The 27,635-nt window shown below is 42.6% G+C and overlaps 1 protein-coding gene across 8 annotated transcripts in view; it reads left to right on the top strand.

Moving 5' to 3' along the window:
- LOC106579428 (fibroblast growth factor receptor 2) overlaps positions 1 to 27,635 on the top strand; it is a 125,925-nt gene that overhangs the window by 23,441 nt on the left and 74,849 nt on the right. For 5 of the 8 annotated variants that reach the window (XM_014159332.3, XM_014159331.3, XM_014159329.3 and 2 more), the window contains 3 exons: positions 10,521 to 10,790; positions 18,685 to 18,759; positions 22,313 to 22,482. In XM_014159332.3, coding sequence (XP_014014807.1) covers positions 10,521 to 10,790; positions 18,685 to 18,759; positions 22,313 to 22,482 — 515 coding nt within the window. The remainder of the gene's footprint in view (positions 1 to 10,520; positions 10,791 to 18,684; positions 18,760 to 22,312; positions 22,483 to 27,635) is intronic. The other 3 variants (XM_014159333.3, XM_014159334.3, XM_045702625.2) reach the window with 3 other exon arrangements.

Below are 27,635 nucleotides of genomic sequence, written 5' to 3' on the forward strand. Positions count from 1 at the left end.
AGACCTTGAGAGGATCTGCAGAGAAGAATGGGAGAAACTCCCCAAATACAAGTGTGCCAAGCTTGTAGCGTCATACCCAAGAAGATTGCCTTTGCCTTGATGTCAGAGTGGTTAGTTAGTGGTCGTTAGTGAGTTGGGTACTACCAATGCATGTCCAGAGTGCATAATAGGAGGTTACCGTGACTCAATGAATCATGAATGGCGGTGTGGTGGTTATACGGTCGCCACAACAGCTCTAACCTCTCTAACCTTACTAGTGATTAAATGAAATATGTTAACTAATCATTTTGTAGCCAAAGGCTGGTTGACAAATTTATGAATAATATAGATAATTTCTTATTGCTTGAAAATATATTTTGGGGGGCACTTTTTGGAATCATTTTGCTAATATTTTATAAATATAATATATTTTGCAAACCTAGTAAAATTGGTTGTTATTTGCATAACTTTAATGTTTTAATTATCATTAGTCATATTCCACCTATTATTGAAAGAGTTGTGGCAATGTCAGACCAATCCAGTCAAAACCAATGGAGCTGGTTGGTGGCTATATTGGAAAATGTGTACCCTATGGTTAAATCAGCAATAACTAAACATCATTGTTTAGACTTTTCCTATCTTTATGTAAAGTATGCACTCATTATGAAGGCATTTTCAGAAAATGTGTTACCTGTGCATCTTTGCTAGATGCATTCCTATGGGATTTCATATAGGGTGCAATGTACTGGGTATTTGTTGATGTCAATACCATTTTTATAGATTCATATTGCATTTCATTTTAATAAATAGACATCAGTGAATGCTTGTAGAAAATGTCAATTTTTTATGTAATATATTTGAAACAGATACAATACTTTTTGGGGCATATTTTTTACCACTATTCTGGTCATATTTAGCTAAATGCATATAACTGACATACTTGTCTTATTACACCAATTATTTATTCAGTTATGGCTGTGCTCAATCAATGCAGTTCCTTCCCATTGACTTGAATGGCGGCCATCTTGAAAATAGGCTACTGGGACAGATTATTGACAACATCTATGATGACTCTATATATCTAAGAAACTTCCCCAATGGATCTCCTTGTTCTGTGTGAAATCTGTTGTAGATATCATCTAGGGTACCATGTGATAATTGAGCACATCCCAATACTGTCCATTCTGGCTCGAGATACCCCAAAATGCATACATGTGACTCGTTTCAGGAAACTGTATGTTGCGCGTCACTACTTCACAGGAGAGCCATTTGAACGTACATTTTTTTTTTTATCAAAATGCATTTTTTGGCAGAAATGCCTTCTGGAACATGTGCCTTAATAACAAACTTGTATGCCATCTGTAAATACTAATACAATTGTTCAATTACGAGCCTAGTTGGTTTAGCCATGGAAAAAGGCAGGAACCTTCCGCTAGCCATGATTGGCTGAGATAATGAATGGGCTGGACATACCGAGAGATGAGTTTGGATTGGTCTGCCATGTAGCACGCTTCTGTCTATAACATGAGCTGCTCAGTATTTGTAGGTAATCCTTTCTAACATGGCTTTTTTTTATATCAAAGTGTTGTTCTCCACTTTCTGGAGGACATAGTTTTGAAATTAGTGGAAGGCCTAGTGGAATTAGAGTATGATAGCTAAGGAGATGGAGAAAAGTCTGGCCTTTGATTGCAAATATACAGAGGGAGTCGAAAAGAGAACACACAGAAGGCTGTATAAAACACCTGTCTCCGGATTGCATCTTCAAACTAAGGGCAACCATGGCATCCGTGACAGAGAGGGAGAAGCGTCCATCCATGTATACGGGTAAGATAGTCTATCTAGCTATATTTTCAGATATTACACGTTTCTAATTTTGTCAAAGTTGTTTTCATTTCAAGTTCAAACATTGAACCTGGTTGGTAAGCTACCTGCAGATTCATGCATAATGTCACAACGGGTGGCTTGAGGAATCAGAAGAGGTGGAGTCAGGCGCAGGAGACAGATGATTCCGGGAATAAAGTTTTAATAAAATATTCACACGGAAAAATATGCAAAGGACGGAGTGCAGGGTGTGCAAAAATAAAGGCACCACCCTTAAAAGAATGTTCACCAGGGACGCAGCCCAAAAACAATACAATGTAACTCCAAGAGGGAAAAACACAGAACCTCATAACAAACAATCAACCCTGACAACGAACACAAGAACATACCCAACACCCCGGAACACATAAATCAAATACCCCTCTACAATACACACACCCCCGAACCACCTAAATGAACTACCCCCTCTACATCGACACTTACACCAATAAACCCCAGAAACACTACACAAAATATCCCTCTAACACATACACAAAACCATGAAAACAAATACCCTCTGCCACGTCCTGACCAAACTACAATAACAAATAGACCCCTTTACTGGTCAGGACATTACACATAATCATGACATTATGGTTAATTGTTTAGCTAGCTAGCTAGCTACATATCTAAACAAAAGACTCCACTATGCAAGTCAAATCAAATTTATTTATATAGCCCTTCTTACATCCGCTGATATCTCAAAGTGCTGTACAGAAACCCAGCCTAAAACCCCAAACAGCAAGCAATGCAGGTGTAGAGGCATGGTGGCTAGGAAAAACTCCCTAGAAAGGCCAAAACCTAGGAAGAAACCTAGAGATGAGCCAGGCTATGAGGGGTGGCCAGTCCTCTTCTGGCTGTGCCAGGTGGAGATCATAACAGAACATGGTAATGATTTTAAAATGTTCATTAATTACCAGCATAGGGGTCATAACATATAATCCAGTTATACCCACATTTAGCTACCTCCGATATATGGGTATCATACCCACATATAACTGTCTGTCAAATCAAATCAAATGTTATTTGTCACATACGCTGAATATAACTGGTGTAGACTTTACAGTGAATTGCTTACTTACAAGCCCTGCAGTTTTAAGAAAAATAAGTGATAAGTAAAAAATAAAAATAACTAATTAAAGAACAGCAGTAAAATAACAGTAGCAAGGCTATATACAGGGGGTACCGGTACAGAGTCAATGTGCGGGGTCACAGGTTAGTTGAGGTAGTTGAGGTAATATGTACATGTAGGTAGAGTTAAAGTGACTATGCGTAGATAATAACCAGATAGTAGCAGCAGTGTAAAAGAGGGGGGACAATGTGAATGGTCTGGGTAGCTATTTGATTAGCTGTTCAGGAGTCTTATGACTTGGGGGTAGAAGCTGTTAAGAAACCTTTTGGACCTAGACTTGGCACTCCGGTACCGCTTGCTGTTCGGTAGCAGAGAGAACAGTCTATGACTAGGGTGGCTGGAGTCTTTGACCATTTTTAGGGCTTTCCTCTGACACTGCCTGGTATAGAGGTCCTGGTGGCAGGAAGCTTGGCCCCAGTGATGTACTGGGTCGTACGCACTACGCTCTGTAGTGCCTTGCGGTCAGAGGCCAAGCAGTTGCCATACCAGGCAGTGAGGCAACCAGTCAGGATGCTCTCGATGGTGCAGCTGTATAACTTTTTGAGGATCTGAGGACCCATGCTAAATCTTTTCAGTCTCCTGGGGGGGAATAGGCTTTATTGTGCCCTCTTCATCACTGTGTTGGTGTGTTTAGACAATTCTAGTTTGTTGGTGATGTGGTCACCAAGGAACTTGAAGCTCTCAACCTGCTCCACTACAGCCCCGTCGATGAGAATGGGGGCGTGCTCAGTCCTCCTTTTCCTGTAGTCCACAACCATCTCCTTTGTCTTGATCACATTGAGGGAGAGGTTGTTATCCTGGCACCACACAGCTAGGTCTCTGACCTCTTCCCTATAGGCTGTCTCATCGTTGTTGGTGATCAGGCCTTCCGCTCTTGTGTCATCTGCAAACTTAATGATGGTGTTGTAGTCGTGCCTGGCCATACAGTCATAGGTGAACAGGGAGTACAGGAGGGGTTCGTCTGAGGGCACACCCCTGAGGGGCCCCCGTGTTGAGGATCAGCGTGGCGGATGTGTTGTTGCCTACCCTTACCACCTGGGGGGTGGCCCGTCAGGAAGTCCAGGATCCAGTTTCAGAGGGAGGGGTTTAGTCCCAGGGTCCTTAGCTTAGTGATGAGCTTTGAGGGCACTATGGTGTTGAACGCTGAGCTGTAGTCAATGAATAGCATTCTCACATAGGTGTTCCTTTTGTCCAGGTGGGAAAGGTTAGTGTGGAGTGCAATAGTAGTTGCATCATCTGTGGATCTGTTGTGCCGGTATGCAAATTTGGGTGGGTCTGGGGTTTCTGGGATAATGGTGTTGATGTGAGCCATGACCAGCCTTTCAATGCACTTCATGGCTACAGACGTGAGTGCTACGGGTCAGTAGTCATTTAGGCAGGTTACCTTAGTGTGCTTGGGCACCAGGACTATGGTGGTCTGCTTGAAACATGTTGGTATTACAGACTCAGTCAGGGACAGGTTGAAAATGTCAGTGAAGACACTTGCCAGTTCGTCAGTGCATCCTCTGAGTACAAGTCCTGGTAATCAGTCTGGCCCAGCGGCCTTGTGAATATTGAGCTATTTAAAGGTCTTAATCACATCGGCTACAGAGTACGTGATCGCACAGTTGTCCAGAACAGCTGATGCATGAGTCGTCTGGAACAGCAGATGCTCTCATGCATGCCTCAGTGTTGCTTGCCTCGATGCGAGCATAGAATAAATTTAGCTTGTCTGGTAGGGTCATGTCACTCGGCAGCTCACGGCTGTGCTTCCCTTTGTGGTCTGTAATAGTTTGCAAGCTCTGCCACAACCGACTAGCGTCGGAGCCAGTGTAGTACGATTCAACCTTCTGGTTGGGGTATGTACGTACCGTCACTGTGGGGACAACATCATCGATGCACTTATTGATGAAGCCAGTGACTGATGTGGTGTACTCCTCAATGAAGAATCCCGGATCATATTCCGGATTGTGCTAGCAAAACAGTCCTGTAGCTTAGCATCTTCATCATCTGACCACTTTTTTATTGACCGAGTCACTGGTGCTTCCTGCTTTAGTTTTTGCTTGTAAGCAGGAATCAGGAGGATAGAATTATCGTCAAATTTGCCAAATGGAGGACGAGGGAGAGCTTTGTATGCGTCTCTGTGTGTGGAGTAAAGGTGGTCTAGAGGTTGTTTTTTTTCCTCTGGTTGCACATTTAACATGCTGGTAGAAATGAGTAGCACAATAGCACAATTGGTTAAGAGCCCGTAAAATGGCAGCCATCTCCTCCGGCTCCATTATATCAGTCATGGACCTTAATGAAAATCATCGTTAGACTTTGCCACCCGAAAGTGGGCAAATATGTTAATCCTCTAAGAAAACCAATGGTCAAAACCTCATGTCTCTATCATAATCCGTTCAAAAGTTATTGGAGTTTTTACCCTTGTAGGATGGCCAGAATTAGGGTGATCAAATCAATGGAGGCCAGAGAAAAAAGTTGGGAAAAAATCTGGAAAATTTCATCTCGTCAGCTAGGCTGGATTCTGTTAAAGAATTAAGGCTACTTGCTAACTGACAGGCTCACTTTCCCGATGAACTCGTCATCTTTGTTCTCGAATCCGTAGGACTTAAAACAATATAGAGATAAGATGGGTATATGAGACATTACTTAGTATTTTCATATTTTAGTATACGCTTTAATGTCTCACAAAAACAAGCGTATCTCTGTGAAATGTTAACGGAGCACTGAGCGTATACCAATCTTTCTATATTCAAATCCTTTTACATTTAATTCAGCTTGTGTCATGTTAATTTAGCTTTTAGTGACCCGCGGAAACAACTTTGAAGATGATGACCACAAAATGTAAAATCCTCAAAAGTTGCTTTGAGAAACCTGCACCGCTTTGTCATGTAAATGGTAAAATTGTGTGTTAGTATTGCATTTTAGAACCCCGTTCCCCCCAAGATGAAAGGTTTTGACCACTAAAGTTTTAGGCAAATTGGTATACATGCTCCAAACCGTTCAATAGTTAGGTTATCCATATTACCAGAGTTTATATTCTTTCTATTTCTATGGCGGATTTGCACCCGTAGTTTAGATAATGCATTGATATATAGATGTGCAATTTAGATAATTAATTGAAAGCTAGCTAGCTTGCTGAAATGATAACAGAGAGAACATAGGATATAGCTATTTGATCATGTTCATATCCAAATATGAATGACGTCTGGAATCCGACACAGTTTCACTGGAGTTATCAAATGGCAAGAGTCAGAAAAATGTCAAACCTCAACATGTCAACAGGTTGTGTAGGCAGGGTTTAGTTGAGACTCATCTCTTGACAGGTAGGCTGGTAGTAAGCTTGGGCGGTATACCGTATACCGGGGTATTTGGAAATAGCCATGGGATGGTTTTACAGTACCGTCAATACCTTTGCAATGTTTTTCAATACATGTTTATATTTGTAGCTAAATACCTGCAGTCAACTTGTGCAATACGTTAGGAGATAAAGCAGATTGTGTTCTTCATTTCACCTATCACATTATTTTGCATTATGAAGCTTACTGTAGTTCCCCAGAGCAGTTGAGCTAGTCATAGTATGTTTGTAAATAGCACAACAGGAGAAAGCGTTTTATATTGAAAGTCAAGTGTTTTTTTTGCTTCAATAGAGTTATCAGGGATGTGCAACTATAGTTTTCCTTCACAGAAAATACATTAGTGCAACACATTTGGCAGAAAATAGCTTCATTGTCATCAGATGACAACAGAAGTGCAACCCTATTTGGCTGACAGCCACACAAGTAAATGAGACAATGAAAAAACGATGCATGGCCATCATATTTCTAATGTTTATCATAGAAAGAATGTAACCAGCTACATTTCCTAATGTTTTGCTTAAAGTTAATCTTGCATTTTACCAGAGAAAAGTAGGCTGACTACACCAAGAAAAGTACAAGAGAAGTAGCTACACATCAGTCAGAGCGCTGTGTTTTGATAGAATGCCCATTCGTGAATTCTCATCCGAGTGGAGAAGTGCAACTGAAGCAAAACATTTGTTTGATGCTGTGCAGAAATTACAATAAGAAGCATTTTTGATCTGCATTTACAAAACGCAGCAAAATATTTGTAATGTGTTTTATATTTTTTTGATGGGGAGAATGGGAGGGAGAGCTGACTGTGGTAGGAATGGAGAGAGGTGTCTAGGAGTAGAATGAGTTCATATCAGAACACATCCTCCTGTGGTGTAGAAGGAGGAGGATGAGCTGAAAAGTCTGCAGTGGTGGTTTTCAAACCCTCAACCTCCACTGAGATGCTGCATTGTAACAAAGTCCATGGCCACAATCTGCTGTGTGGGTTATGGTTAGTGAATTTGGAGTGCGTGTGTTTCGAGGTGTAAGTGTGATTGGCCCCATGGTTCCCATGAATATTTGGGAATCCTGAAGGTGTCAACAGGTTTAGGGATGGGTCAGGGTCAGGTCAACAGAGTCATGGGAGGAGGAAAAGGAGGTGAAAGAGAAGAATGAGAGAGGAGAGACATTGATGAAGATGGACAGATGTACACACAGCTTAGAAGAGAGATACAACACCTCAAAGTAACACTTAAGCATATCTTTCCAAGTGTTCCCCATTTGGAGTTATTTAACAATGTCCTGCCCCACCCCCCATTCTATGTGTGTGATGGATGGTGCCTGTCATAGTATATGGCCATCCCCTCTCAGTTCTGTGTATATTAGCTTTCTGTACACCCCTTCTCTCTCACCTGTGTTGATAGAGAGGCCTAGCTCCCGAACTGAGCGCCTGTATCAGGCCTAGTGGAAGGCAACAGGAACAGCTCTTTCCACAGGCTTTGATCACACAATGGAGGGAAACGCAGAGTCAATAACAATGCAATTAAAGTAGTATGGAAAACTATGTAGGGAAAAAAACAAAGGTGGTGAATATAGCCCCCATCAATCAACACACACACTCCTCCTCAGACCATGCATAGTGGGTGGTGGGTGGAGAGGGATGGCTTAATTATTTCCGGAGTAAAGGAAAGATGAAAAAAATATCACAGTACTGGAACTATACCTGTGTGGGGCAATGTGCCCGGGGGGAGCGCTTAGAGCACACACGTTCTGGCATGGCCGGCTGCCTGCAAGTGGAATTAACTTTCTCTTCCTGCTCAGGGGTGGGAGTTAATGTAACACACACAATGAAGGTGGAATGTACTTAGGGAGGTGTGCTGAGATACAGGAACGGTTGGGAGTGCCTCTGTACTATGCCTCTAATTATTACTGTACAGTCAGCCAAATGTGGACTGTCTAAGACAGGTTAGCCACGTACAATATTTATTTTATGGAAAACAAGCACACACACAATATTGCAATAAACAATCCAAAAATCTTGCACCTCTGCCAAGGTTTATTTTTGTAATGAAGGGTTTTACTGAGTGTTGAAATCTGTAGACTGAGTGCGTCAAATCAAGGCAGAGGTTAGAGACTAGATTTACCATGTTTTTAGAGAGAGAGAGAGAGGGCTGGAAAACAGAGTAGTTAGACCTTTGGTTAGGTCAAGGTTTTGTCTTCTGTCTCGCTGTCCAAAAACAAGACAGGAAGAAAAGAAAAATGAGTGCTCCCTCTAAAACAGCTTTCACCCTTTCCTGTCTGGATTTTCTTTCTGATGGGTGTAGGGGATTGAAAAAATACACTGAACAAAAATATAAACGCAACATGCAACAATTTCAAAGATTTTACTCAGTTACAGTTCATATAAGGAAATCAGTCAATTTAAAAAAGAAATCATTAGGCCCTAATCTATGGATTTCACATGACTGGGAATACAGATATGCATCTGTTGGCCACAGATACCTTTAAAAAAAGGTAGGGGCGTGGATCAGAAAACCAGTCAGTATCTGGTGTGACCACCATTTGCCTCAAGCAGCTCGACACATCTCCTTCGCATAGAGTTGATCAGGCTGTTGATTGTGGCCTGTGGAATGTTGTCCCACTCCTCTTCAGTGGCTGTGCGAAGTTGCTGGATATTGTTCGGTAACTGGAACATGCTGTCGTACACGTTGTTGAGTAGGCAGGCCATGAAAGAACTGGGATATTTTTAGCTTCCAGAAATTGTGTACAGATCCTTGTGACATGGGGCCATGCATTATCTTGCTGAAACATGAGGTGATGGCGGCAGATAAATGGCACGAAAAATGGGCCTGAGGATCTCGCCACGGTTTCTCTGTGCATTCAAATTGCTGTCAATACCATAACCCCACCGCCACCATGGGGCACTCTGTTCACAACATTGACATCAGCAAACTGCACAACATCATACAGTACACGCTGTCTGCCATCTGCCTGGTACAGTTGAAACCGGGATTCATCTGTGAAGAGCACACTTCTCCAGCATGCCAGTGGCCATCGAAGGTGAGCATTTGCTCACTGAAGTCGGTTACGATGCCAAACTGCAGTCAGGTCACGACCCTGGTGAAGACGATTAGCACGCAGTCTTCCCTGAGACTGTTTCTGACAGTTTGTGCAGAAATTCTTCGGTTTTAAACCTACAGTTTCATCAGCTGTCTGAGTGGCTGGTCTCAGACAATTCTGCATGAAGAAGCCAGATGTGGATGTCCTGGGCTGGAGTGGTTACACGTGATCTGCGGTTGCGAGGCCGGTTGGACGTACTGCCAAATTCTCTAAAATGACATTGGAGGTGGCTTATGGTAGAGAAATGAACACTCAATTATCTGGCAACAGCTGCTGGTGGACATTCCTGCAGTCAGCATGGCAATTTCTTGTTCCCTCAAAACTTGAGACATCTGTGGCATTGTGTTGTGACAAAACTGCACATTTTAGAGTGGCATTTTATTTTCCAGAGCACAAGGTGCACCTGTGTAATGAGCATGCTGTTTAATCAGCTTCTTGATATGCCACACCTGTCAGGTGGATGGATTATCTTGGCAAAGGAGAAATACTCACTAACAGGGATGTAAACAAATTTGTGCACAACATTTTAGAGAAATTTGCTTTTTGTTCGTATGGATAATTTCTGGGATCTTTTATTTCAGCTCATTAAACATGGGACCAACACTTTACATGTTGCGTTTATATTTTTATTCAGTGTATATCTTGTTGTTTTTGAGGTACCTGTCCTTTCTCTGCTATACTCACACTGGCTGGTATTTGTGCTGAAAGTGAGGGGGTCTGTTTATCTGTCTGGCCACAATGATTGGTTGTTATTCTCACAGGCTCTGCCTCCACCTCCATGCCACTGTCCACTCTCTACCCTCTGCTTTGGGCCATAACTGCATGCTTTACACATGAAAACACAACCCAACACTAAAGATAATGTTTAGGGTATGTCCTGAATGAGGGTTGTCATGTTAATATATGGTTTTAAGATTAAACAATTTGTGCCTCCTCTCTCTCTGTATCACTCCTCTTGGCTTTACGTTGATTTAAGTGCATCCATGGGGTTATGTGGTGTTTAAAAAAAATATTTCTTACACTATTGCTTGTTTCTTCCTCTTCCGCCTTTCTCCCTGTCTTCTTCCCTCCTTTCTGTGCACACCCCTCCTTGGCCTCCCCCCCTTTTCTTTGCTCTGCAGAGCCTCCGACCAAATACCAAATATCTAAGCCCACCGTGTGCTCGGTGCACCCGGGGGAATTGCTGAAGCTCAACTGCCCTCTGCCCGGGGAGATGGGGACCATCACCTGGACTAAGGATGGTTCCTCTCTGGGGGTCAACAACCGCACCCTGATAGAGCGGGAGGTGCTGCAGATCCGCGACGCCTCGCCCAAGGACTCGGGCCTGTACGCTTGCAGCACCGTGGGCCCTCAGGGCAGCGACACACTCTGCTTCATAGTGAACGTCACAGGTGAGTCAGGGAGCCAGGCAGGAAGCAGGACAGGGTAACCAGCCAGTCAGGGCAGGGAGCAACCAATAACCCAGGGCTGGGAGAAACGAGCCAGCCAACCAGCCTGCAAGGGCAGGACAGGGACAGACAAAGGTAGGGTTGGTCATAGTGTAGGTCCTACACTCTTAGAAAAAAAAATGCTAAGTAGAACCATATAGGGTTCTTCAGTTTGTCTCCATGGGGGAACCTTTTTGGTGCTAGGTAGAACCCTTTGCCGAAGGTTCTACCTAAAATCCTATATGAAGGGTTCTTCATAGAACTCTCTGTAAAGTGTAATAGCTAGGATTCTCTATAAAGGGTTCTTCGTAGAACCCTCTACAAAGAATTCTACCAAGAACCCTTTTATCCTCTATAGGTTCTTCTTAGAACCCTCCATGAACGGTTCTAGCATTATTTGCATATTTTTTTCATGACGATACATTAGATACAGTATATCATAAGGCCTTTCTTTCAGGGCCTAATTATGTCCTAACACAGCGGATGGAAACTCCTGGTTTACAGTCACATTATGTTAGTCACATTATGAGCTTTGATCAGCATGACATTTCAAGCCTGATACTACCTGAGCCCTACATTAAAGACATTTTATGAGCCCTACATTAGACATTTTATGAGCCCTACATTAAAGACATTTTATTTGTATTTATTTGTTATTTCACCTTTGTTTAACCAGGTAGGCTAGTTGAGAACAAGTTCTCATTTACAATTGCGACCTGGCGAAGATTAAGCAAAGCAGTGCGAATACAAACAACAACACAGAGTTACACATGGAATAAACAAACATACAATCAATAACACAATACAAAAGTCTATATTTAGTGTGTGCAAATAAGGGAGGTAGGGCAATAAATAGGCCATAGTGGCAAAATAATTACAATTTAGCAGTTAAACACTGGAGTGATCATGTGTAGAAGATGAATGTGCAAGTTGAGATACTGGGGTGCAAAGGAGCAGATGGGCTATGTACAGGTGCAGTGATCTGTGAGCTGTTCTGACAGCTGGTGCTTAAAGTTAGAGAGGGAGATATGAGTCTCCAGCTTCAGTGATTTTTGCAATTCGTTCCAGTAATTGGCAGCAGAGAACTGGAAGGAAAGGCGGCCAAAGTAGGAATTGACTTTGGGGGTGATCAGTGAAATATATCTTCTGGAGCACGTGCTACGGGTGGGTGCTGCTATGGTGACCAGTGAGCTGAGATAAGGTAGGGCTTTACCTAGCAAAGACTTATAGATGACCTGCAACCAGTGGGTTTGGTGACGAATATGTAGCGAGGGCCAGCCAACGAGAGCATACAGGTCGCAGTGGTGGGTAGTATATGGGGCTTTGGTGACATAACGGATGGCACTGTGATAGACTGCATCCAATTTGTTGAGTAGAGTGTTGGAGGCTATTTTGTAAATGACATTTCCGAAGTCAAGGATCGGTAGCATAGTCAGTTTTACAAGGGTATGTTTGGCAGCATGAGTGAAGGATGCTTTGTTGCGAAATAGGAAGCCAATTCTAGATTTGATTTTGGATTGGAGATGCTTAATGTGAGTCTGGAAGGAGAGTTTACAGTCTAACCAGACACCTAGGTATTTGCAGTTGTCCAGAGCAGTGATGCTGGACGGGCGGGCAGGTGCGGGCAGCGATCGGTTGAAGAGCATATATTTAGTTTTACTTGCATTTAAGAGCAGTTGGAGGCCACGGAAGGAGAGTTGTATGGCATTGAAGCTCGTCTGGAGGTTAGTTAACACAGTGTCCAAAGAAGGGCCAGAAGTATACAGAATGGTGTCGTCTGCGTAGAAGTGGATCAGAGAATCACCAGCAGCAAGAGCGACATCATTGATGTGTACAGAGAAAAGAGTCGACCCGAGAATTGAACCCTGTGGTACCCCCATAGAGAATGCCCAGAGGTCTGGACAACAGGCCCTCCGATTTGACACACTGAACTCTGTCTGAGAAGTAGTTGGTGAACCAGGCGAGGCAGTCATTTGAGAAACCAAGGCTGTTGAGTCTGCCGATAAGAATGTGGTGATTGACAGAGTCGAAAGCCTTGGCCACGTTGATGAATACAGCTGCACAGTATTGTCTCTTATCGATGGCGGTTATGATATCATTTAGGGCCTTGAGCGTGGTTGAGGTGCACCCATGACCAGCTCGGAAACCAGATTGCATACCGGAGAAGGTACGGTGGAATTCGAAATGGTCGGTGATCTGTTTGTTAACTTGGCTTCCGAAGACCTTAGAAAGGCAGGGTAGGATAGATATAGGTCTGTAACAATTTGGGTCTAGAGTATCAAAGGGGATGACCGCGGCAGCTTTCCAATGTTACACTGTTATAGCCTACCGCCATCGCGCGCGTTCTCTCTTTATTCAAACTCTCTGAGTTCAATTGGCTGCTATATTTAACATTCAGCAAACAAGAGCATGTATCCCTCTTTGAAAAGAATATTATAAGAAATGCAAAAAATATAAAAATGTTTACAGCAAGAGCTAAGGAGCGTTTTTTAAGGAGCCCAGCGGAGCGCAGGTGACTATTGCGCAACAGACAAAGGCTATAAGTTAGAAGCTTATGCATAGCCCATCATTCATAAGCTAAATATAGGCTACAACTAATACTGCATTGAATTAGTTACCTAAAAGAGATAGGCTAGGATATGTAGTGCTGACGTATGCACTGATTTAAAGCAACGATATTTGAGTGATAAGCTGTTTTAAAACTCTGCAGCTGCAATTTACATTTTTTTCTTTACAATAAAAAAAATAAGGTGACCCCGAAAGCCAGATGAATGTGTAAATTAGACATGCATTCAGTACTTATATGGCTGTAGCATAGGCTATGCTGCAGCAAATCAAATCAATGTTTATTTGTCACTTGCGCCGAATACAACAGGTGTAGACATTACAGTGAAATGCTTACTTACAACAGTGCAAAAAAGGTATTAGGTGAACAATATGTAAGTAAGAAATAAAAACGACAGTAAAAAAGACAGTGAAAAATAATAGTAGCAAGGCTATATACAGGCACTGGTTAGTCGGGCTGATTTGAGGTAGTATGTACATGTAGATATGATTAAAGTGACTATGCATGTATGATAAACAGAGAGTAGCAGTAGCGTAAAAGAGGGGTTGGTGGGTGGTGGGACACAATGCAGATAGCCCGGTTAGCCAATGTGTGGGGGCAGTGGCCCAACTGAAGTAGTATGTATATTTAAAGTGACTATGCATATATGATAAACAGAGAGTAGCAGCAGTGTAAAAGAGGGGTTGGGGTGGGCACACAGTGCAAATAGTCCAGGTAGCCATTTGATTACCTGTTCAGGAGTCTTATGGCTTGGGGGTAAAAACTGTTGAGAAGCCTTTTTGTCCAAGACTTCACACTCTTGTACCGCTTGCCATGCGGTAGAGAGAACAGTCTATTACTGGGGTGGCTGGGGTCTTTGACAATTTTTAGGGCCTTCCTCTGACACCGCCTGGCGTAGAGGTCCTGGATGGCAGGCAGCTTAGCCTCAGAGATGTACTGGGCCTTACGCACTACCCTCTCTCTGTAGTGCCTTGCGGTCGGAGGCCGAGCAATTGCCGTACCAGGCAGTGATGCAACCAGTCAGGATGCTCTCGATGTTGCAGCTGTAGAACCTCTTGAGGATCTGAGGATCCATGCCAAATCGTTTTAGTTTCCTGAGGGGGAATAGGCTTTGTTGTGCCCTCTTCACGACTGTCTTGGTGTGTTTGGACAATTCTAGTTTGTTGGTGATGTGGACACCAAGGAACTTGAAGCTCTCAACCTGCTCCACTACAGCCCCCTGTCACAAGAAAAAAAGTTACATGCATTGTGAGCTATGCTCCTACTGAGATACGCTGTCTGTCCCCACCCTGATTGTTGATGATTGATCATGCAGATAGCAGAGAGAAGGCCATAGAGAAGCCAGATTTAGACATCACATAATTTAGCAGTTCCATTTCAAGTCATGCTGTTGATAGAAATAATTTATAATAATTTACCAGTTTCTCGCAGTTATTTATCCTGGGAAAAGGGAGTGGGTTTGGGCGGTAAATCTTGCTAACCTGTTTCCCGGTATTCAACCCTCCAAATTGATTATTGATGCTACCTAAATCATTAAAACTGGAACCATTTCGCTGGTATATTAAGTCCAACTACTAACAAATTGGATTAGTTTTTCAAAATATACAATGCCAGTCATAAGTTTGGACACACCTACTCATTCAATGGTTTTTCTTTATTTTTACTATTTTCTACATTGTAGAAAAATAAACTATGAAATAACACATATGGAATCATGTCGTAACCAAAAAAGTGTTAAACAAATCAAAATATATTTCATATTTGAGATTCTTCAAAGTTGACTTGATGACAGCTTTGCACACTCTTGGCATTCTATCAACCAGCTTTATGAGGAATGCTTTTCAAACAATCTTGAAGGAGTTCCCACATATGCTGAGCACTTGTTGGCTGCTTTTCCTTGACTCTGCGGTCCAACTCATCCCAAACCATCTCAATTGGGTTCAGGTCGGATGATTGTGTAGGAAAGTTCATCTGATGCAGCACTCTATCACTCTCCTTCTATGTCAAATAACCCTTACACAGCCTGGAGGTGTGTTTTGGGTCACTGTCCTGTTGAAAAACAAATGATAGTCCCACGAAGTGCAAACCAGATGGGATGGCTCATCGGTACATAATGCTGTGGTAACCATGCTGGTTAAGTGTGCCTTGAATTCTAAATAAATCACAGACAGTGTCACCAGCAAAGCACCCCCACACCTCCTTCTCCAGGCTTCACGGTGGGAACCACGCATGCGGAGATCATTCGTTCACCTACTCTGCGTCTTACAAAGACATGGCGGTTGGAACCAAAAATCTCAAATTTGGACTTCCACCGGTCTCATGTCCATTGCTCATGTTTCTTGGCCCAAGCAAGTCTCTTCTTCTTATTGGTGTCCTTTAGTAGTGGTTTCTTTGCAGTAATTCGACCATGAATGCCTGATTCACGCAGTCTCCTCTGAACAGTTGATGTTGAGTTATGTCTGTTACTTGAACTATGTGAAGCATTAATTAGGGCTGCAATTTCTGAGGCTGGTAACTCTAATGAACTTATCCTCTGCAGCAGACGTGACTCTGTGTCTTCCTTTCCTGTGGCGGTTCTCATGAGAGCCAGTTTCATCATAGCGTTTGATGGTTTTTGCGACTGCACTTGAAGAAACTTTCAAAGTTCTTGACATTTTCCGTATTGACTGACCTTCATGTCTTAAAGTAATGATGGACTGTCGTTTCTCTTTGCTTATTTGAGCTGTTCTTGCCATAATATGGACTTGGTCTTTTACCACATAGGGCTATCTTCTGTATACCACCCCAACCTTGTCACAATGCAACTGATTGGCTCAAACGCAATAAAAAGGAAATACATTCCACAAATTAACAAGGCACATCTGTTAATTGAAATGCATTCCAGGTGACGACCTCATGAAGCTGGTTAAGAGAATGCCAAGATTGTGCAAAGCTGGCATCAAGGCAAAGGGTGGCTACTTTGAAGAATCTCAAATATAAAATACATTTTGATTTGTTTAACACTCTTTTGGTTACTACATGATTCTATATGTGTTATTTCATAGTTTTGATGTCGTCACTATTATTCTACAATGTAGAAAATAGTGAAAATAAAGAAAAACCCTTGAATGAGTAGGTTTGTCTAAACTTTGGACTGGTACTGTATGTTATTTATCAACCAATCAATATACATGCAAAAACACAGATATTGAAGCAAACAATTCTTAAAATCAACCTGTAATAGAGCATGTTGGGAAATATGATGATGGGCGTGTTTTTTTATACAGAAAATACTATTTTGAAATTATCATGACACAAGGCGAGACCCAGATGCAGACACAGTAGGCAGATGGTTGGAGTCGTACAATATTTATTAATCCAATAGGGGAAGGCAAGAGTGGTCGTGGACAGTCAAAAGGGTCAAAACCAGTACAGAGTCCAAAAGGTACTGAAGGGCAGGCAGAATCAAGGTCAGGCCAGGCAGGATGATCAGGCAGGCGGGAAAGAAGTCCAGAGTCAGTCCTCCCGGTTTTGACCCCTGCCTATCAAAAAGAGACTAGAAAAAGGAGTATGGGAAAACCACGCTGGTTGATTTGACTAAACATGCAAGATGAACTGGCACAGAGAGACAGGAAACACACGGAGAAATACACTGGGGAAAACAAGCGACACCTGGAGGGGGTGGAGACAACAACAATGACAGGTGAAACTGATCAGGGTGTGACAGAAATAAATAAATAATGGAAAAGATATTGACTATGTCAGTACTGTACATCATTACAAACAAACATATTCCGAGATAGGTACAGTTTAAAACATTCTCACACATATCTTTTTATATTTCTTTTCTTTTTTTTCTCCCCAATTTCGTTTTATCCAGTTGGTAGTTGCTGTGTTGTCTCATTGCTGCAACTCCCGTATGGACTCGGGAAAGGCGAAGGTCAAGAGCCGTGCGTCCTCCGAATCACAACCCAACCAAGCCGCACTGCTTCTTGACACAATGCCCACTTAACCCGGAATCCGGCCGCACCAATGTGTCGGAGGAAACACCGTACACCTGGCGACCGTGTCAGCGTGCACTGCGCCCGGCCCGCCACAGGAGTCACTAGTGCATGATGGGATAAGGACATCACTGCCGGCCAAACCCTCCCCTAACCCGGAGGACGCTGGGCCAATTGTGCTCCGCCCAGTGGGTCTCCCGGTCACGGCTGGCTGCGACAGAGCCTGGACTCAAACCCAGAATCTCTAGTGGCACAGCTAGAATTGCAATGCAGTGCCTTAGACCACTGCGCCACCTTTTTATTTTTACTACTAAAATCTGTTCTTATGACGAAACTGAAAAATACCAAGTTGTGTAGAAAGTAAACATCCGCACCTCAAAAGTGTCAAGTGTGCTTATGTCTGCATAATGAGGATGTCGGGAATAAATTGCAACTTCTGACTTTCTGGTCTAGCGTTTGATGACAACGGAATACACTGCCCAGCCTTACATAATTAGAAAGAGGAGATTATCCTGATTAAAATGTTGTCCAATTTAAAAAAAATCGAAATATACACATTACGAGATATTTGGCGAAATGGACAGACATATCTATATTTCCCGATTTGAAACAATGGGACGACCTCAGAGTAATTTTTTGTTGTTGTTTACATTTTAACTACCAGCAACGTGGGCAGGTCTCATTGCCAACAATAGCAAAGCAGGCATTGTAACAGTAGGCTGGGAATAGAACGTTCGGAAGGCGAGTTGGTGCCACGGGGCTCAATATAACTAATATAGAAGCTGGCAGGGTGAAAAATGCCCCAAAATAAGGCCTGTTTTTTCATGATTACTTCAAACCTATGGCAAGCAGCTGGGACATATGGTAATATTATGAAACTGGGCTCCACGGCTGATGCAATGAACTAGTTTTTATCAGAAAAAAGCATTGTTAAAAATGTAATGTGTCCAGCCTACTACATCCCTGATCTTTTGCAGTTGTGATGCTTTTTTAATAGGGTGGTATTTGGGGAATGGCCATGGAAGGGTTGTGGAATGGTCATGTAGTTGTAGTTATTCAACTTTTCTTACAAACGTCAGTGACTCTCATGCTGTTCTTGATTGCATATGATTAGTGATTTTGTGAACAGTGTAAACGTCAATATTACATCACCTGATTCTGCCACCTCACCTAAACACATCAGTGCATGTATGTGCTGCAGTGTGTGTGTGTACATGTGGGTGTGCATGCGTGTGTAGCAGTGTATGTGTATGGCTGGAGCGTGTTGAGAGGTGGCAGAGATAGTAGGAATTAACCGTGGTCATCTCTACAGATGCCATCTCGTCTGGGGACGATGAGGACGACACAGAGCGATCGGAGGACGTGGGGGTGGACGGAGAGCAGATAAGTGAGTATGGGCATAGTATTGTGGGACAGTGTGGGAACAGGGCAGGAGAGGCCGTGACCGTTGTCTTCTGTAGTGGGGGCATTGAGGCAATATGTGAACTCAGCAAATAGGTTGTCGTTTTTTGGGGTTGTTTTTACCTGCATTGTTATATAATAACACTGTTGTGGATCTGAAGGACATGGCTTGGACTTTCGACCATCAGGTCAAATGTCGTCATGACCAAAGTTACTATACTCCTAAATTTGTGTGTGTTGTGTGCACAGTGTTACTAAATCTGTTAGTTTCATTAGTTCAAATTTGCAATGAGATCTCAGCTGTACTGTAGCATTCCTGTATATGTAGTAAGTCTGGGAGTGTGTGTGCTGGGAATGTGTATATGTGTGTGTGATGTTTGTAAGCCTATCTCTCCCAGGCCTTTTAGGCGCTCCAGGGAAGAGGAATTCCTAACATTCCTCCTGTAACCGGCATCTCTCAGGTAGTCAGGCCCCAAGGAGCGAGTCAGCTGGACTCATCCATTATGGAATGCTCCCATCTGGACTGGGTTAGGGACCTGATGGGAGATGGGCTCTGTGTGTGTGTCACAGGCTGAAGGCTTCCATATCTTGTTAAAATTTTAAACACGCACCGTGCCTCACAGTGGGTTCAACTCCCCCACTTTGCACCGACTATAATTGCCTGAAATCCATTAAATATGTAATCTAGGAACTCTGTAAGGAGAGGAAAATGGAGAGAAGGGGAAAAAAAACTGTTTCTGGTGGTAATAAGCTGTTTGAAGCAAAGTAAAAACTGTTCTGGCAGCTCGGTTGAATTTTCTCCTGGTGTTTTTTCTAAGAATTCAAAACCGGAATATTAAAAAAGAGAGGCGGAAGAGTGGGGGAAGAGAAAAAAATAGGGGACGGTTGAGGCCTTTTAACTACAGCGTTCTGGTTTGGATCAGCACCAGCACTTCTCTGTGTACGCTTACGCTGTAGAGCGCTGGCCCCCGGCCCACTTTTGGAGGGGTGTTGTGGAGGCTTTTTAGGGAAAGAAGGAAGGAGAAGGGGGGGGTCTGAGCATTGTGCTTGGGGCCGTTCCAATGCCCGATGGGTTAGGCTTCAGTGTCTGTCTCAGCACACTTTGATTCCACTTTGTTAAAAAGAGATTGAACAACACAGTCACAACCTGGCCCCCCCTAAAACACTGTGAGAAAAAGTTATGAGTGAAGATGTACCCCTACCCAGCGTCAGCGGAGGTTGGCTGTGATTGGAGGAGACGAGCAAGGCATACGGAAGGATCATAGAGAAGGCTTTGTTTTTCGGGGCAGCATTGACGTCAGGCGGAGGTCAGAGTGGATGTGGGGTTCCAGTCTCGTTGGTTTTGTTGTTCTAACTCATTCTCTGGCCTGTTAAGGAGATCATCCTTAATTGCTCCCGTTTGTCTTCGTTTGAAACATCTGTAGGGTACAATTTACAAGCTTTTAATAGTCTGTTATCATTAGCTGCTTTGTTATGTTTGTCCTAGATTTACAGTATATGTAGCCCTAGTACCAGCTCTACAGTATGGGGCAAATGTACAACTTTAAAACAATTAATACTATAATTTGACACTTATGTTTGTGCCTCATTCCTCATGCTGAACGTACAGCACATTCTTGTTTTGGAGTTACATAGATAACCTGAGCTAACCCCAGACTGCCACAGAGTAAACCAGAGAGCTTAAGGGGCCATAGGGGGGCCACACAGGGTGCTAGGGGCCACAGAGGTGTCTTAGGGGCCACAGCAGTTGGCCAGTGAGAGTTTGGCTCATCTGGACAGAGGTTGGGGGGGGTCTTTGAAGTCTCGCTACCTCCGGACGACGGGAGCATGGGAAACAGACCTGGTCACCTTTCACCATCATGTACCGTGCTCATCAGATACAGCTGCTGCCACTCCGGGGTCAGAGTTTACCTGAGAGAGATGAGTTCCCGAGCGGGGGCAGTCGCTACCTTAACCTGTCTGACTGTGTCTGTAGGGAGGAGTGTTGAAAAATAAAATAAGATGGCGAGAAGTAGGGGGACAGAGTGAGAAGGAAATGGGCTTAAAATAACCTAACTAGTCTAATTATAGTGTGTTCGTTCATCCTGGAAGGAAGAGCATGGTTTACTTCTTCTGTATCAAAGTATGTGTGTACTGTCCGGTTTGCATGCCAGAGAAAATTATGGGAGGTGACCGACTCTGATAGTATTCTGATTGCACTCTGGTGGGCGGGAGAGAGGAGTGGGAAGAGGGGCTAAAACAGGGAGGGAGGGGTGGAAAGAGAAGTACAGAGGCCCAAGAAGGCTAAAGGAGTGTCTAACGGCTGCAGTAACCCTGGAGTGTTTCCCCTCTTCTCCCTGCTCCTGTAATAGAGATATACGAAGTGATGGTGGGGAGGACATCGGTTGTGAAGTTTCTCTTCTTTCTGAGTTCATCTGCTTATCCAATCACTCTCCCAGGTGGCGAGAGAGAGAAATGGGGGGGGGGGGGTAGAGATAAGATAAAGTGTATGAGAGGAAGAGGTAGAGAGAGGGGGGGGCTTCAGGGAACTACAGAAAATGAGATATGGGGTGAACGAGCTGCAGTTACAGTATGTAGGCCAGACAGAAAAGGGGTGTTCCTAACTTCCTATACGTCCCTGTGGGGGTGTATTTGAATGAAGGAGCATGATCGATCATTGTGTGGGTAACTTACTCTTTACAAACCAAACATTTCTCACTCACAACAAATGATTATTCATGGGTGATAAATATCCCTTCTTCCCAACAGCCATATCTTCCCGATGACAGGAGGCTAAATATTGTAATTGGAAGAAGTGGTTAAAAAAAAGCACTAACTGCAACTAGATTAAATGGATGTGATGGTCTAGTTACCCACTTGGCAACGTGTCCTGCAACCTTCAAAAGATAACAATTATGTTTGAGTTTTAAGTGTTGCCAGTGTGAACTAGTTTCTTCCCAAATGGCACCATATTCCCTATTTAGTGCAATCCTTTTGACTAGGGCCCATAGGGAATAGGGTGCCATTTGGGACGTAGCCTGTGAAGCCATTGCTGGGTTGTAAGTCCATATAGCCCAGTGTTGTGAAGTGGGCTAGGGAGTGGAAATAACAGTTTAGGGCCCCCTCAGACCATATGGCTTTGGGCAAAAATAGTGCCTTTATATAGGGAATAGGGTGCCATTTGGGACAATGCCTGTGACCACCTCCCTCACTCTTTCTCACTACCTGCTGGCTGTAGTAATCCATGTTGTTCAGGCTTTGGACTGAAACTGTTAATCAACGGAGCTCTGCTCCTCAGCCATGTTTCCCATACAGTGTTTCTGTTGACAGAGATAAAGTGAGCAAAGTTACTCTCACAAATATTAGTAAGACTTATTTTACAGCACGGTTTAAGCTGATATGGTTTTAACTAATAAACTATGTGGTAACAATGAAAACTTTCTGGTACTGTCTGGTACTTCCCTAATATAATATATGTTACTGTTTTGCTATAGATGGACAAAATCTAATTTGAGATTTTGACTAAACAAAAACCCTGATTGGTCATCTCTTTTCTTTAGGGGCGCCCTATTGGACGATGCTGGAGAAGATGGAGAAGAGGCTACATGCTGTACCTGCTGCCAACACAGTCAAGTTTCGCTGTGCTGCCGGGGGCAACCCACGTCCTAAGATGCGCTGGCTGAAGAACAGCCGACCATTCCGGCAGGAGGACCGCATGGGCGGCTACAAGGTACGAGAGAGAACCCTGCACTGCAGCATGCTGGGACATGGAGTTTCTCATGACTAGCGCATTGAAATTAGTCTGTAATCAAATGTTTCATTCAAGTTTACTTTTGTGACTGTTGTTTAGAAAGGACTTTCAATGTATTTTTCTGTGTCTTGATTTTGATGCAGACTGTTGCCCGTCCATTTTGTCTATTGCTACTATTGTTGAGCTGCGCAGCCTAGTTAAAGTTTACTGTGGATGCGACTTTCTCGACCCGTTTTGCCAACATCTAAAGGTCCTGAAGCTTCTTCACATGTGCAGGATTCTCTACTTTACGCACGGTCTCTGAAGAATGTTGCTTCTTTAGTAAAGTTGATCAAAGTCTGCAAGAACACATAATGAAAGTATACAACATAACCAAATATAAATCGCACACTACCTCTTTTATTAAGAGATTTTAGGATGATTGTTTGCGTCTTTCTTTCGAATACTTGCATGTTTCAACTCAGCGTGCGCCACTGAACAAAATATGTGCTTTGATCAACAACAACAAAAAAACACAGGTAGGAGACTAAAATTTGCTCCATGTGCATAATGCAAAACAACACTGTAGGGTACTTCGAAACCATGTTGATAACTACAACTCTGAATTGCCAGGGACCTAACAATATGATATTATCACGATACTTAGGTGCCGATATGGTATGTGTTGTGATTCTCATGATTCTATATAGCGATTCGATGTTCCAAACATATTGCCCACCATATGTCTGCTGCAGAGGTACAAGACAGAGCCATGAAAAAACGATCAGTCACGGAAATAAGTGCTGAAAACTAATTGGCTCCCCATTTAAAAAAAATATTATTTTCAATCTGTGAAGAAAAATAGTTTTGGTGCAGGTACAGCCAACTAAGTCAAAAATAATATTGAGATATTGTCAAAATGATACGATACGTCATAAAAAATAATATCCCGATATGTAACCATCTTTTTTCCCCCCCATCACAATCGATAACTCAAGAAGATCTAGATGAATATCCCCATGAAACTGGTTCAGATCAAATAGTTGAAATGCAGGTGCTGCATGGAATTTTCACCGGTAAAACTTTATCATTCACGATTGGCAGTGAGAAATGTGAAGGGAGGGTGACCACAAAAATTGGTGTGTAAAGTAGAGGTACAGCCAGTGATTTGGATCATCAGCTCTGGGGAAAAGGGATCCGGCGGGACGGGGCGGTTACCTATGGATCTGCAGCCTCGGCCTTAAGTTGAACAGAAGGGACCAGCCTATGTTCTAAGAACCCATGCACTTCGCCCAACTGCTGTTTGCACATTCTGCAAACTCAAACAATGTAAAGACACCAAGAGGTGACCTAAGACTCAACTTTCGACCATACAAACACACACACGCTTTCCGTGCAAATGTAGTCCTAAACTTTTTTTTTTCTCAATAAATTTGATTTTAATATTTTCATGGCATTTCATTTTTTATAGATGTTTGAAAAGTCCATGTGCATAGAGTGGAGGCTCATGCGCGTACCGATGGGACCCATGGGGAGGGAGTAGCTCCGTTTTGTACCTTCAAACTGTGATTATATGTAGAAGCCAGACAATATAGTTTAAATTAAGCACTTAAAATCGATAGATCAATATATCCCCAAGTACCTGGGAGAGAGTGAGCGATCAGTTATATACTGTAAAACTACGAACTAATCTGTGGGTAAAGTGTCGCTGCGACTCAATCCCAACAAGCCATGGCTTACTTTAGAGGAAAAGATAAACAACTTGGAGATGTAAATGAGAGCAACAGTTGAAGGATATCCAGGAATACATAACTAAAATGCTCACCAAAACAAATAAACTGTTACAAGCTGTTGTTAAAAAAGTAGATTTGCTCAAAAGGAAAGTACAGTCTATCATGTCAATATGCATATACAGTTGAAGTCAGAAGTTTACATACACCTTAGCCAAATACATTTAAACTCAGTTTTTCACAATTCCTGATATTTAATCCTAGTAGAAATTATCTGTCTTAGGTCAGTTAGGATCCCCACTTTATTTTAAGAATGTGAAACGTCAGAATAATAGTAGAGAGAATTATTTATTTCAGCTTTTATTTCTTTCTTTCATCACATTCCCAGTGGGTCAGAAGTTTAAATACACTCAATTAGTATTTGGTAGCATTGCCTTTAAATTGTTTAACTTGGGTCAAATGTTTTGGGTAGCCTTCCACAAGCTTCCCACAATAAGTTGGGTGAATTTTGGCCCATTCCTCCTGACAGAGCTATAGGATTGAGGTGAGGGCTTTGTGATGGCCACTCCAATACCTTCACTTTGTTGTCCTTAAGTAATTTTCCCACAACTTTGGAAGTATGCTTGGGGTCATTGTTCATTTGGAAGACCCATTTCCGACCAAGCTTTAACATCCTGACTTATGTCTTGAGATGTTGCTTCATTATATCCACGTAATTTTGCTTCCTCATGATGCCATCTATTTTGTGAAGTGCACCAGTCCCTCCTGCAGCAAAGCACCCCCACAACATGATGCTGCCACCCATGTGCTTCACGGTTGGGATGATGTTCTTCGGCTTGCAAGCCTCCCACTTTTTCCTCCAAACATAATGATGGTCATTATGGCCAAACAGTTCTATTTTTGTTTCATCAGACCAGAGGACATTTCTCCAAAAAATATGATCTTTGTCCCCATGTGCAGTTGCAAACTGTAGTCTGGCTTTTTTATGGCGGTTTTGGAGCAGTGGCTTCTTCCTTGCTGAGCGGCCTTTCAGGTTATGTTGGTTTAGGACTCGTTTTACTGTGGATATAGATACTTTTGTACCGGTTTCCTCCAGCATCTTCACAAGGTCCTTTGCTGTTGTTCTGGGATTGATTTGCACTTTTCAACACCAAAGTACGTTCATCTCTAAGAGACAGAACGCGTCTCCTTCTTGAGCGGTATGATGGCTGCGTGGTCCCATGGTGTTCATACTTGCGTACTATTGTTTGTACAGATGAACGTGGTACCTTTAGGCATTTGAAAATTTCTCCTAAGGATGAACCAGACTTGTGGAGGTCTACCATTTTTTTTCTGGGGTCTTGGCTGATTTCTTTTTATTTTCCTATGATGTCAAGCAAAGATGCACTGAGTTTTAAGGTTGGCCTTGAAATACATCCACAGGTAGACCTCCAATTGAGTCAAATGATGTCAATTAGCCTATCAGAAGCGTCTAAAGCCATGACATAATTTTCTGGAATTTTCCAAGCTGTTTAAACTTCTGACCCACTGGAATTGTGATACAGTAAATTGTAAGTGAAATAATCTGTCTGTAAACAATTGTTAGAAAAATTACTTGTGTCATGCACACAGATGTCCTAACCGACTTGCCAAAACTATAGTTTGTTAACAAGAAATTTGTGGAGTGGTTGAAAAACGAGTTAACCTCTCTGGGGTATGTGGGACGTTAGCGTCCCTATTCAACAGCCAGTGAAATAGCAGGGCGCCAAATTCAAAACATCAAAAATCATAAAATTCAAATTTCTCAAACATTCAACTATAATATCCCATTTGAAAGATACACTTCTCGTTAATTCAACCACATTGTTTGATTTCAAAAAGGCTTAACGGCGAAAGCATAAGATTAGATTATGTTAGGACAGCACCTAGACAAGAAAAACCACAGCCATTTTCCAAGCAAGGAGAGGCGTCACAAAAACCAGAAATATAGCTAAAATGAATCACTAACCTTTGATCTTCGTCAGATGGCACTCACAGGACTTCATGTTACACAATACATGTATGTTTTGCTCGATAAAGTTAATATTTATATCCAAAAACCCCATTTTACATTTGCGTGTAATGTTCAGAAATGTTTTGCCTCCCAAAACTTCCGGTGAATGAACACATCAATTTACAGAAATACTCATCATAAACGTTGATAAAATATTCAACTGTTATTCAAAGAATTATAGATACACTTCTCCTTAATGTAACCGCTGTGTCAGATTTCAAAATAGCTTTTCGGCGAAAGCAAACTTTGCAATAATCTGAGTACAGCGCTCAGATATCAAAACAAGCCATACAGATACCCGCCATTTTGGAGTCAACAGAAATGACAAAAATTACATTATAAATATTGACTTTCCTTTGATGATCTTCATCGGAATGCACTCCCAGGAATCCCAGTTCTAGAATACATGTTAATTTTGTTTGATAAAGTTCATCTTTATGTCCAAATACCTCCATTTTGTTTGCGCGTTCAGTCGAGTAATCCAAATCTACTGTGCACGCGCAGTGAGTTCAGACAAAGTTATATTAGAGTTCGTAGAAACATGTCAAATGATGTATAGAATCAATCTTTAAGATGTTTTTATCATAAATCTTCCATAATATTCCAACCGGACGATTCCTTTGTCTTCAGAAATGAAAAGGAACACAGTTAACTGTCACGTGATCGCGCACGATTGAGCTCATGTCATTTTCTCAGTCATCTGATTCCAATGGCTCTTATTCTCTCCCCAGTCACAGTAGAAGCATGAAACAACGTTCTAAAGACTGTGACATCTAGTGGAAGCCTTAGGAAGTGCAATATGACCCCAGAGACACGGTATACTGGATAGGGAATCACTTGAAAAACTACAAACCTCAGATTTCCACACTTCCTGGTTGGATTTTTTCTCAGGTTTTTGCCTGCCATATGAGTACTGTTATACTCACAGACATCATTCAAACAGTTTTAGAAACTTGAGTGTTTTCTATCCAAATCTACTAATAATATGCATATCCTACCTTCTGGGCCTGAGTAGCAGGCAGTTTACTATGGGCATGCTTTTCATCTGGACGTCAAAATACTGCCCCCTACCCCGATGAAGTTAATGACTCCAACCTAAGTGTATGTAAACTTCCGTCTTCAACTGTACGTGGCGGGAGCGTGCATGAACAAGGCAACTCAATTGGGCTTCTGGAAACAAAGGTTCAAACTTTACAAGATGAACTGCACCAGCAAGAAAACAGAATGAGAAAATATGACATTTTTGTCCCTACCAAAAGACGAAAAAGGCGTTGTCGTGCCCTCTTCATGACTTTCTTGGTGTGTTTGGACCATGATAGTTTGTTGGTGACGCGCCCGCCAGGTCGAGAGCCATGTGTTCTTCGAAACGTGACCCTGCCAAGCCGCACTGC

This window comes from Salmo salar, chromosome 19, assembly GCF_965601325.2.
Source record: "Salmo salar chromosome 19, fSalSal1, whole genome shotgun sequence".
NCBI classification, from domain to species: domain Eukaryota; kingdom Metazoa; phylum Chordata; class Actinopteri; order Salmoniformes; family Salmonidae; genus Salmo; species Salmo salar.